Below are 12,416 nucleotides of genomic sequence, written 5' to 3' on the forward strand. Positions count from 1 at the left end.
ATTAACTGATTAATTAATAAATTATTTTTTCTCAAAAATTTTGTTTTAACATTTCCTTACTTATATATTATATATTTTATTATAATAACACCAAATGGCCTGCTGGTGCATGAAGAAAATCCATGGCAGCTCCTCCTGTCTGGTTACTTAAGCTACTTAGTCTGCAGCCTAATTTAAAACCATTCTGTCTGAGCCCTATAGGTCTTCTTCTACTTTCTCACCCAGACCCAGTCTTTCTGCATTTTTCATGTTGTCTTGATTTTAATAATTTACAGCTATGCATGTGGGAAATTCCATATTCTATATATCCCTTTCTCAGTGAGAGTTTTCCTGATGGGTAGACTGAAGTGAACCCACTCACTATTGTTCTGTATCTGGATACCTTTAGCCTTTCCCACACAACATTTTAAATTAGTAACAATTTATCAGTGTTTACCTGTTTATTAGCAGTACCAGATACACAGTTACAGTTACAGATAATCAATCTAAGGTGTTTTAGATTATGGATACCTACATAACGTATATACAGTACCTAATAAGCATTTGTTAAGTAGATGAATAAATGATACAATTATATTAAATTAAGTTGGAGATTGTGTACATTTAAACTTCAAAAAAGAATGGAGGTAAAAAAGTAAAGAAATTAGTAGTTGGAAGACATATTCACTTGAAGATTTTTTTTTTTTTGTAGTGAATATTACATAGTCTGGGTTTAGAACTCCCTTGTCAAAGCCATCATACTCCTCTAGGTTTGGGCAAAGTCAATAAGGTATGGGCTCCAGCCAATTTCCTGATGATGTGGAGCAGAGTCCATGTCTTCTTCCATCTCAAAACATGAATGAAAGAGAGACCATACCCATGAGGGTCAACTGGGAATTAACTTTCCTTCATCACTTGCACAAGTAGATGCTTCTTTTGGGTTTTGTATTTAGTTCTGCGGCCTTGACTAGTCATCAAGTAAGTTCTACATCATGTAGTTTAACTCAAACAATTCTTGTCCATTAACAAAAGATATATTAGGAACTGAAATGATAAAAAAGTTATAAATTATGGCATCAAAATGATTTTTAGATTTTAGATTTATTTGAAGGGAGAAGTCCATCATTCTAAAATAAAACATTTTTGTTTTATTTAAATATTTATATATTTATTTTTATTTATAAATAAAAATTTCCCTGCTGAAACTAGGGATTTTTATGAAGTTTGTAAATATTGTAATATACATATATAATTATATAATATATATATATTAGAATATTTACAAACTTCATAAAAATCCCTAGTTTCAGCAGATTCAAAATAGAGCAATTTTTGCTCAGTCACATAGAACGTCTTCTTCCTATGGCTTTTCTAATATGACCTAAGGGCAGGATGGTGAGAGGGTGTTCATTTTGACCATTGTAGAGGGGGCCAGGATAAAAGTATGGCCTGAGAGAACCTGTGAAGCAGTTTCTATAGGTGTAGATGTGAGAAAGATTGGTCACATTATAAAACGACACTCTTCCAGCCTCATAGTCCAGGAAGATACCAATAGTCTCAGGAGATTCCTCGAGGTGGAGTGTTTTCTGTGGGTTTAAAAGAGCTTGATAGTCATTGTTTCTATTCAAGCCTATTGTCCAGAACCCAGTCTCAGAGGACACCATGATTTCTCCCCGTCTGCAGACAGAATCCTTACAAATACCTAAAGTCCATTTTATTTTATTTTTCACACTCACTTCCCAGTAGTGTTTACCTTTGGAAAAAATTTGCTGACCTAATACACAGACCAGGTTATCAAATCGCTGTCTTCTTTTGGGTAGTTCCTGAAAGGTATCACCTCCTTTCACACTTTTGTTGTCATCAGTAATTTGGAGATATGGGTTAGCTGTGTCTGGATCCAGGGTAACATTTTCTATAGAAGAACATGTTGTCAGTCTTGGCTATGATCAATTATATTCAACAGTAATTAATCCAATATACAAGAGTCCTTCCTTTATCTAGGAACTTTTTCTGCTTACTGGTACATGAAGCACATTTATAAATATTCAATTTTCTTTTTTTTTTTTAATTTTTTTTCAACGTTTATTTATTTTTTGGGGGGACAGAGAGAGACAGAGCATGAACGGGGGAGGGGCAGAGAGAGAGGGAGACACAGAATCGGAAACAGGCTCCAGGCTCCGAGCCATCAGCCCAGAGCCTGACGCGGGGCTCGAACTCACGGACCGGGAGATCGTGACCTGGCTGAAGTCGGACGCTTAACCGACTGCGCCACCCAGGAGCCCCTCAATTTTCAAAACAAAACATGAAATGAAGAAATATTTTCATTTTGTAGTTGAGACAACAAATACTTAGAGAAGTTTGTCCAACAATGATTACTAATATCCATCAATGTTTGGCTTCAAGTCCAGACTTAACTGATTCAATTTGTGAATTAACTGAAGACAATTATAAATATTTACATTGATTCTCAATGTTTTGACAGTTTAAAATTGTTATAAATCATCAAATGAAATTTATCTAGATTTACTCAATTAATTTTCCTAAAACTGCTTTCATATAGGTGCAAAATTCAGATACATGGATACAAAAATAATTTTTAAAGTGTTGTATGCTAAGTATATAAACACACAAAGCAAAGCTAAACTTGATTCAGATATTTACCTAATTATACAGGATTCTGTTAATGTACACTGTATGTATTTCTCCTATTAATTAAGTGATCATAGTTATAAGCAAAACTAAATTCTACTTGTATTAGTGTAACCACAAAGAAAATTCCATTAGTATTAATGCAATATTAAAAATAACTAAAGACTCTTAGTCTTAGTTAGCACTGTAAATATAAGATTGTATGCACTTAAAGCCATTGCAGCTTAGTTGCTCATGGGTATTTTTCCAAAGCAATATCTTATATCTAGACTATACTTTATTCAATTGGTAAGAGTGCCTCTAAAGTTGTCTCATGAAAGTAAATATTATGTAAATTAGTCATATAAACTGGAGAAATCTCCTAATAATATTCATTATATATATATATATATATATATATATATATATATATAACAGTATATTAATACCTGGCATTTTTTCCTCACAGTGTATTTGTGGGAATCAAATGAAAATACTTTGAAATCATTAATACAAAGTTAGTGGAGCCTGTTTCCGATTCTGTGTCTCCCTCTCTCTCTGCCCCTCCCCTGTTCATGCTCTGTCTCTCTCTGTCCCAAAAATAAATAAACGTTGAAAAAAAAATTAAAAAAAAAAACAAAGTTAGAAAATATAACACAAATTGTTGTTGTTCCTAATATTAAACAGAGGTCATAAATTTGACAATTTGTTAGATGTCAAAAACTTCTGGTTTTTCAATTTGACAAATTAAATGAAGGGCCACAAATTTTGGTTCCTTGGAAATTAGTGGCATTGTGTCAGTAGCGTCCATCCTAACATAGTAAGAAGGCAGCCTGCCCTTAGCCCATTCCCTGTCAGCTACACCCCAGAGACATTCCCCAATGAATTTCTGGTTCTGAAAAGCATGTTAGATGATACCATTTTGGGCTCTAATGTTCTGCTTCCATCCATCACTGAACCTCAGAAGCAGGACCATTTGTGATATATAAGGAGCTATAGCTATAACATACTCAATAATAAGCATAACAAAGTGGAAATTTTGGAGGAAAAAAAAGGGATGTGTGTGTGTGTGCGCGCGCATATGTTTGGTGTGAGTTTGTGAGACCCCTTGTCTGGTGGCCCAGTGTACTGGCTAAAAATAAGAACTAATATCCAAATACTTCAGTCTCTAGTTACCTGCATAGCGTCGAGCATATTTCAACCCTAAAATTAAAAAAAAAAAAAGAAAAGAAAAGAAAAAGAGTATAGTTTTGTAACCAAGGTTTACCAATGAATAAAACAAGAAAAGGATGAGTGGTCAAAAGGCAAGTGCATGAGTCAGGGCTACAGATGGTCATTTTCATTACTCACCTTCTTCTCCCAAGAATTTTATCCTTTCTGAAAGAATGAGATAGAGTAAGAGTTTGTTTTGAAATATATTTACATGTCTATCCTCACAGAGAAATATTACTTACCAAGTTCTTCATGAAGCTTTCCTGAAATGCAAAACAGTGACAAGTCTTGTGAGAATTTGGTCAGGACTCATTAACTAGACTCTCTAATTTTTTTAATGTTTATTTATTTTTGAGAGAGAGAGAGACAGAGCATGAGTGGGGAAGGAGAATAGAGAGAGGGGGAGACACAGAATCAGAAGTAGGATTCAGGCTCTGAGCTCTGAGCTGTCAGCACAGGGCCCAATGTGGAGCTAGGACTCATGAACCATGAGATCATGACCTGAGCCAAAGTTGGATGCTTAGCGGACTAAGCCACCCAGGTGCCCCAACTAGACTCTCTTTCTAATCTTTGCACATGTAAATTGCTTGGGAAGAAGAAAGAGAAAGAGAGAGAGAGAGAAAGAAAGAGAGAGATTGAATTCAAGTTATATATTTGGAAAATAGGTATTTAGAGTCTTTGGCTGCCTTTGCTTTATCGTAATTCAAAGGATCATAATGCAAAATTTTGACAAGAAATAGCCTCTCCCAGGTGTTTGTATTAAGCCTATGGACAGACTGCCCTCATCAAAAGAACAAAAAAAAAAGTATAAATTTAAGAAACTAGCATTGAAAGCGCCAGTGAGTTTGGATATAATTTTTTTCTCCGCACCTTAAGAATTAAAAACTAAATGCAGTTAGTTCAGCTATAATGTTTGTTTTGAAAATGTAATTTAGTCCTAACATATTAAGAAAGAATTTCAGTATACTATGAATTTTTTCATTTTTTATGTGTGATTTTTATGGGATAGAAAACTGTACCCAGTTTAATCCACAGGTGCAGTAACATATAAAATATATAAACACAAACACACATACACACACACAGAAAAATACTCCCATACACACATATGCACAGATGTCAGAAGGACAATGAGATACACCCACCCACAAATGGTATTACAACTCTCTGTCCTGACACATCAGAGTAACTACAAGATTCCAGCTTCACCAATGGTATAGGGCTCCATGCCCTTCCTTTCTTTGGCCTTTAACCCTATTTATTTTCTGTTCATTTACTCTCTTTCTACCTTCTTTCACCACTATTTATGTTATTATCTTCCTTTGCATGAGTTGTTGGGCATGCTGGTGGAGGTAGGGGCAATATATGCTGCCACATGTCTTTTTCATGGTAAAGTGCCATAAGGTTATAGTATTTAGGTATTTCCTGGCAATTTAAAAAGTAGAAAATTCTGTAACCTGTTTGCTAGGTTTTATTTTTTAAAAATATGTCAACAACAAGATTTTTGGCTACCGTGCCTGTAATGTCATGTTTATGGATGGAATTTATTTCTACAAAATTCATATGCTTTTAAACCCAGTGTAGGGGCGCCTGGGTGGCGCAGTCGGTTAAGCATCCGACTTCAGCCAGGTCACGATCTCGCGGTCCGTGAGTTCGAGCCCCGCATCAGGCTCTGGGCTGATGGCTCAGAGCCTGGAGCCTGTTTCCGATTCTGTGTCTCCCTCTCTCTCTGCCCCTCCCCCGTTCATGCTCTGTCTCTCTCTGTCCCAAAAATAAATAAAAACGTTGAAAAAAAATTAAAAAAAAATAAACCCAGTGTAATAATATTAGAAAGTTGGGGCTTTGGAAAGTAATTAGGTCTTTACAGTGGAGCCCTCATGAATAGGATTAGTGCCCTCATAAGAAGAGCCATGAACACTTGTTCTTGCTCCCATCTTCTGCCTTGTGAGAGAACAGTGAGATCATGGCCATCTGCAAACAAGGAAGTGGACTCTCAGACACCAGATTTGCCGGTGCCCTGTACTTGGATTTCCCAGCTTCCAGAACTGTGAGAAAAATCAACAAAATGAAAAGGCAGCAATCAGAAAACGAGACAATATTTGCAAATCATGAGGAAAGAGTTAATGTCGAAACCATATAAAAACATATACGACTCAATAGCAAAAAGCAAACAATCTGGTTTTAAAAAATGGACAAAGGGAATGAGTAGACATTTCCCCACAGAAGACATACAAATAGCCAAAAGAACAACAGGTACATAAAAATATGGTCAACATCACTATGTATATTATTATTATTATTATTGTCACTGTTCGTTATTTATCGACGGAAAAGAGGTAAATGCCAGTTGTAACCACATTAATAATGAAAGTGAATTGCGATGGCATTATGCTAAATTAAGTAAGTCAGAAAGAGAAAGAAAAATACTGTGCGATATCACTTATATATGGAATTTAAAAAAAACCTGAAGTCATAGAAACAGAGAATAGAATAATGATTACCAGAGGCTGGAGGTAGAGGGAATTTAAGAGATTTTGCCCAAGGGTATAAACTTAAAACTGGAAATGAATAAGTTTTTGAGATCTGTTGTACAGCATAATACTTATTGTCAAATACACAGTATTAGAAAAATCAAAGTTGTTAAGAAGATAGATCTTGATTTTTCTTATTCAGTAAATAAATCATAATTATGCAACATTATGGAGTTGTTAGTTAATGCCTTGGTGATAATTATATTGCAATATGTAAATGTATGGAATCAACACGTTGTATACCTTAAATTACACAATGTAATTTGTCAATTATATCTCAATAAAAAAGATAAAAAAATAAGCACAATTTAATTTAATTTAATTATTTTATTTTATTTTATTTTGGTTTTATTTTTATTTTTTTTTATTTTTTTTTTAGATTTTATTTATTTATTTATTTATTTTATGAAATTTATTGACAAATTGGTTTCCATACAACACCCAGTGCTCATCCCAAAAGGTGCCCTCCTCAATACCCATCACCCACCCTCCCCTCCCTCCCACCACCCATCAACCCTCAGTTTGTTCTCAGTTTTTAACAGTCTCTTATGCTTTGGCTCTCTCCCACTCTAACCTCTTTTTTTTTTTTTTCCTTCCCCTCCCCCATGGGTTCCTGTTAAGTTTCTCAGGATCCACATAAGAGTGAAACCATATGGTATCTGTCTTTCTCTGTATGGCTTATTTCACTTAGCATTACACTCTCCAGTTCCATCCACGTGGCTACAAAGGGCCATATTTCACTTTTTCTCATTGCCACATAGTACTCCATTGTGTATATATACCACAATTTCTTTATCCATTCATCAGTTGATGGACATTTAGGCTCTTTCCATAATTTGGCTATTGTTGAGAGTGCTGCTATGAACATTGGGGTACAAGTGCCCCTATGCATCAGTACTCCTGTATCCCTTGGATAAATTCCTAGCAGTGCTATTGCTGGGTCATAGGGTAGGTCCATTTTTAATTTTCTGAGGAACCTCCACACTGCTTTCCAGAGCGGCTGCACCAATTTGCATTCCCACCAACAGTGCAAGAGGGTTCCCGTTTCTCCACATCCTCTCCAGCATCTATAGTCTCCTGATTTGTTCATTTTGGCCACTCTGACTGGCGTGAGGTGATACCTGAGTGTGGTTTTGATTTGTATTTCCCTGATAAGGAGCGACGCTGAACATCTTTTCATGTGCCTGTTGGCCATCTGGATGTCTTCTTTAGAGAAGTGTCTATTCATGTTTTCTGCCCATTTCTTCACTGGGTTATTTGTTTTTCGGGTGTGGAGTTTGGTGAGCTCTTTATAGATTTTAGATACTAGCCCTTTGTCCGATATGTCATTTGCAAATATCTTTTCCCATTCCGTTGGTTGCCTTTTAGTTTTGTTGGTTGTTTCCTTTGCTGTGCAGAAGCTTTTTATCTTCATAAGGTCCCAGTAATTCACTTTTGCTTTTAATTCCCTTGCCTTTGGGGATGTGTCGAGTAAGAGATTGCTACGGCTGAGGTCAGAGAGGTCTTTTCCTGCTTTCTCCTCTAAGGTTTTGATGGTTTCCTGTCTCACATTTAGGTCCTTTATCCATTTTGAGTTTATTTTTGTAAATGGTGTGAGAAAGTGGTCTAGTTTCAACCTTCTGCATGTTGCTGTCCAGTTCTCCCAGCACCATTTGTTAAAGAGGCTGTCTTTTTTCCATTGGATGTTCTTTCCTGCTTTGTCAAAGATGAGTTGGCCATACGTTTGTGGGTCTAGTTCTGGGGTTTCTATTCTATTCCATTGGTCTGTGTGTCTGTTTTTGTGCCAATACCATGCTGTCTTGATGATGACAGCTTTGTAGTAGAGGCTAAAGTCTGGGATTGTGATGCCTCCTGCTTTGGTCTTCTTCTTCAAAATTACTTTGGCTATTCGGGGCCTTTTGTGGTTCCATATGAATTTTAGGATTGCTTGTTCTAATTTCGAGAAGAATGCTGGTGCAATTTTGATTGGGATTGCATTGAATGTGTAGATAGCTTTGGGTAGTATTGACATTTTGACAATATTTATTTTTCCAATCCATGAGCAGGGAATGTCTTTCCATTTCTTTAAGTCTTCTTCAATTACCTTCATAAGCTTTCTATAGTTTTCAGCATACAGATCCTTTACATCTTTGGTTAGATTTATTCCTAGGTATTTTATGCTTCTTGGTGCAATTGTGAATGGGATCATTTTCTTTATTTGTCTTTCTGTTGCTTCATTGTTAGTGTATAAGAATGCAACTGATTTCTGGACATTGATTTTGTATCCTGCAACTTTGCTGAATTCATGTATCAGTTCTAGCAGACTTTTGGTGGAGTCTATCGGATTTTCCATGTATAATATCATGTCATCTGCAAAAAGCGAAAGCTTGACTTCATCTTTGCCAATTTTGATGCCTTTGATTTCCTTTTGTTGTCTGATTGCTGATGCTAGAACTTCCAGCACTATGTTAAACAACAGCGGTGAGAGTGGGCATCCCTGTCGTGTTCCTGATCTCAGGGAAAAAGCTCTCAGTTTTTCCCCGTTGAGGATGATGTTAGCTGTGGGCTTTTCATAAATGGCTTTTATGATCTTTAAGTATGTTCCTTCTATCCCGACTTTCTCAAGGGTTTTTATTAAGAAAGGGTGCTGGATTTTGTCAAAGGCCTTTTCTGCATCGATTGACAGGATCATATGGTTCTTCTCTTTTTTTTGTTAATGTGATGTATCACGTTGATTGATTTGCGAATGTTGAACCAGCCCTGCATCCCAGGAATGAATCCCACTTGATCATGGTGAATAATTCTTTTTATATGCTGTTGAATTCGATTTGCTAGTATCTTATTGAGAATTTTTGCATCCATATTCATCAGGGATATTGGCCTGTAGTTCTCTTTTTTGACTGGGTCTCTGTCTGGTTTAGGAATCAAAGTAATACTGGCTTCATAGAATGAGTCTGTAAGTTTTCCTTCCCTTTCTATTTCTTGGAATAGCTTGAGAAGGATAGGTATTATCTCTGCTTTAAATGTCTGGTAGAACTCCCCTGGGAAGCCATCTGGTCCTGGACTCTTATTTGTTGGGAGATTTTTGATAACCGATTCAATTTCTTCGCTGGTTATGGGTCTGTTCAAGCTTTCTATTTCCTCCTGAATGAGTTTTGGAAGAGTGTGGGTGTTCAGGAATGTGTCCATTTCTTCCAGGTTGTCCAATTTGTTGGCATATAATTTTTCATAGTATTCCCTGATAATTGTTTGTATCTCTGAGGGATTGGTTGTAATCATTCCATTTTCCTTCATGATTTTATCTATTTGGGTCATCTCCCTTTTCTTTTTGAGAAGCCTGGCTAGAGGTTTGTCAATTTTGTTTATTTTTTCAAAAAACCAACTCTTGGTTTCGTTGATCTGCTCTACAGTTTTTTTAGATTCTATATTGTTTATTTCTGCTCTGATCTTTATTATTTCTCTTCTTCTGCTGGGTTTAGGCTGCCTTTGCTGTTCTGCTTCTAGTTCCTTTAGGTGTGCTGTTAGATTTTGTATTTGGGATTTTTCTTGTTTCTTGAGATAGGCCTGGATTGCAATGTATTTTCCTCTCAGGACTGCCTTCGCTGCGTCCCAAAGCGTTTGGATTGTTGTATGTTCATTTTCGTTTGTTTCCATATATTTTTTGATTTCTTCTCTAATTGCCTGGTTGACCCACTCATTCGTTAGTAGGGTGTTCTTTAACCTCCACGCTTTTGGAGGTTTTCCAGACTTTTTCCTGTGGTTGATTTCAAGCTTCATAGCATTGTGGTCTGAAAGTATGCATGGTATAATTTCAATTCTTATAAACTTATGAAGGGCTGTTTTGTGACCCAGTATATGATCTATCTTGGAGAATGTTCCATGTGCACTCGAGAAGAAAGTATATTCTTTTGCTTTGGGATGCAGAGTTCTAAATATATCTGTCAAGTCCATCTGATCCAATGTCTCATTCAGGGCCCTTGTTTCTTTATTGACTGTGTGTCTAGATGATCTATCCATTTCTGTAAGTGGGGTGTTAAAGTCCCCTGCAATTACCACATTCTTATCAATAAGGTTGCTTCTGTTTATGAGTAATTGTTTTATATACTTGGGGGCTCCGGTATTCGGCGCATAGACATTTATAATTGTTAGCTCTTCCTGATGGATAGACCCTGTAACTATTATATAATGTCCTTCTTCATCTCTTGTTGCAGCCTTTAATTTAAAGTCTAGTTTGTCTGATATAAGTATGGCTACTCCAGCTTTCTTTAGGCTTCCAGTAGCATGATAAATAGTTCTCCATCCCCTCACTCTGAATCTAAAGGTGTCCTCAGGTCTAAAATGAGTCTCTTGTAGACAGCAAATAGATGGGTCTTGTTTTTTTATCCATTCTGATACCCTATGTCTTTTGGTTGGCGCATTTAATCCATTTACATTCAGTGTTATTATAGAAAGATACGGGTTTAGAGTCATTGTGATGTCTGCATGTTTTATGCTTGTAGTGATGTCTCTGGTACGTTGTCTCACAGGGTCCCCCTTAGGATCTCTTGTAGGGCTGGTTTAGTGGTGACAAATTCCTTCAGTTTTTGTTTGTTTGGGAAGACCTTTATCTCTCCTTCTATTCTAAATGACAGACTTGCTGGATAAAGGATTCTCGGCTGCATATTTTTGCTGTCTAGCACCCTGAAAATCTCGTGCCAATTCTTTCTGGCCTGCCAAGTTTCAAAAGAGAGATCAGTCACGAGTCTTCTAGGTCTCCCTTTATATGTGAGGGCACGTTTACCCCTTGCTGCTTTCAGAATTTTCTCTTTATCCTTGTATTTTGCCAGTTTCACTATGATATGTCGTGCAGATCGATTCAAGTTACGTCTGAAGGGAGTTCTCTGTGCCTCTTGGATTTCAATGCCTTTTTCCTTCCCCAGTTCAGGGAAGTTCTCAGCTATGATTTCTTCAAGTACCCCTTCAGCACCTTTCCCTCTCTCTTCCTCCTCTGGGATACCAATTATGCGTATATTATTTCTTTTTAGTGTATCACTTAGTTCTCTAATTTTCCCCTCATACTCCTGGATTTTTTTATCTCTCTTTTTCTCAGCTTCCTCTTTTTCCATAACTTTATCTTCTAGTTCACCTATTCTCTCCTCTGCCTCTTCCATCCGAGCTGTGGTGGTTTGCATTTTGTTTTGCATTTCCTTTAAAGCGTTTTTCAGCTCCTCGTGACTGTTCCTTAGTCCCTTGATCTCTGTAGCAAGAGATTCTCTGCTGTCCTGTATACTGTTTTCCAGCCCAGCGATTAATTTTATGACTATTATTCTAAATTCACTTTCTGTTATATTATTTAAATCCTTTTTGATCAGCTCATTAGCTGTTGTTATTTCCTGGAGATTCTTGTGAGGGGAATTCTTCCGCTTGGTCATTTTGGATAGTCCCTGGTGTGGTGAGGACCTGCAGGGCACTTCCCCTGTGCTGTGGTGTATAACTGGAGTTGGTGGGCGGGGCCGCAGTCAGTCCTGATGTCTGCCCCCAGCCCACCGCTGGGGCCACAGTCAGACTGGTGTGTGCCTTCTCTTCCCCTCTCCTAGGGGTGGGATTCACTGTGGGGTGGCGTGGCCCGTCTGGGCTACTTGCACACTGCCAGGCTTGTGATGCTGGGGATCTGGCGTATTAGCTGGGGTGGGAAGGCAAGGTGCACGGCGGGAGGGGGGGCAGGCTTAGCTCGCTTCTCCTTAGGTGATCCACTTCAGGAGGGGCCCTGTGGCAGCCGGCGGAGTCAGATCCGCTGCCGGAGGTTTGGCTTCGCAGAAGCACAGAGTTGGGTGTTTGCGCGGAGCGAGCAATTTCCCTGGCCGGAACCGGTTCCCTTTGGGATTTTGGCTGGGGGATGGGCGGGGGAGATGGCGCTGGCGAGCGCCTTTGTTCCCCGCCAAACTGAGCTCTGTCATCCGGGGGCTCCGCAGCTCACCCTCCCTTTGTCCTCCAGCCTTCCCGCTTTCCGAGCAGAGCTGTTAACTTATGACCTCCCAGACGCTAAGTCACGCTTGCTGTTGGAACACAGTCCGTCAGGCCCCTCCGCTTTTGCAAGCCGGACTCGAG

At 38.0% G+C, this 12,416-nt stretch overlaps 1 protein-coding gene across 4 annotated transcripts in view; it reads right to left on the reverse strand.

Annotated features, from left to right (window-relative positions):
- Window positions 1–390: 390 nt before the first annotated feature.
- Window positions 391–12,416, reverse strand: part of LOC115513564 (butyrophilin subfamily 1 member A1-like) — an 85,785-nt gene continuing 73,759 nt past the window's right edge. For 2 of the 4 annotated variants that reach the window (XM_030314811.1, XM_030314806.1), the window contains 4 exons: window positions 4,062–4,082; window positions 3,958–3,984; window positions 3,784–3,810; window positions 1,268–1,891 (listed from right to left, as the gene is read on the reverse strand). In XM_030314811.1, coding sequence (XP_030170671.1) covers window positions 1,320–1,891; window positions 3,784–3,810; window positions 3,958–3,984; window positions 4,062–4,082 — 647 coding nt within the window. In that variant the 3' untranslated portion in view covers window positions 1,268–1,319. Of the gene's footprint in view, window positions 1,024–1,267; window positions 1,892–3,783; window positions 3,811–3,957; window positions 3,985–4,061; window positions 4,083–12,416 lie in introns of those variants that run through there. The other 2 variants (XM_030314828.1, XM_030314820.1) reach the window with 2 other exon arrangements.

This window comes from Lynx canadensis, chromosome A1, assembly GCF_007474595.2.
Source record: "Lynx canadensis isolate LIC74 chromosome A1, mLynCan4.pri.v2, whole genome shotgun sequence".
NCBI lineage: Eukaryota > Metazoa > Chordata > Mammalia > Carnivora > Felidae > Lynx > Lynx canadensis.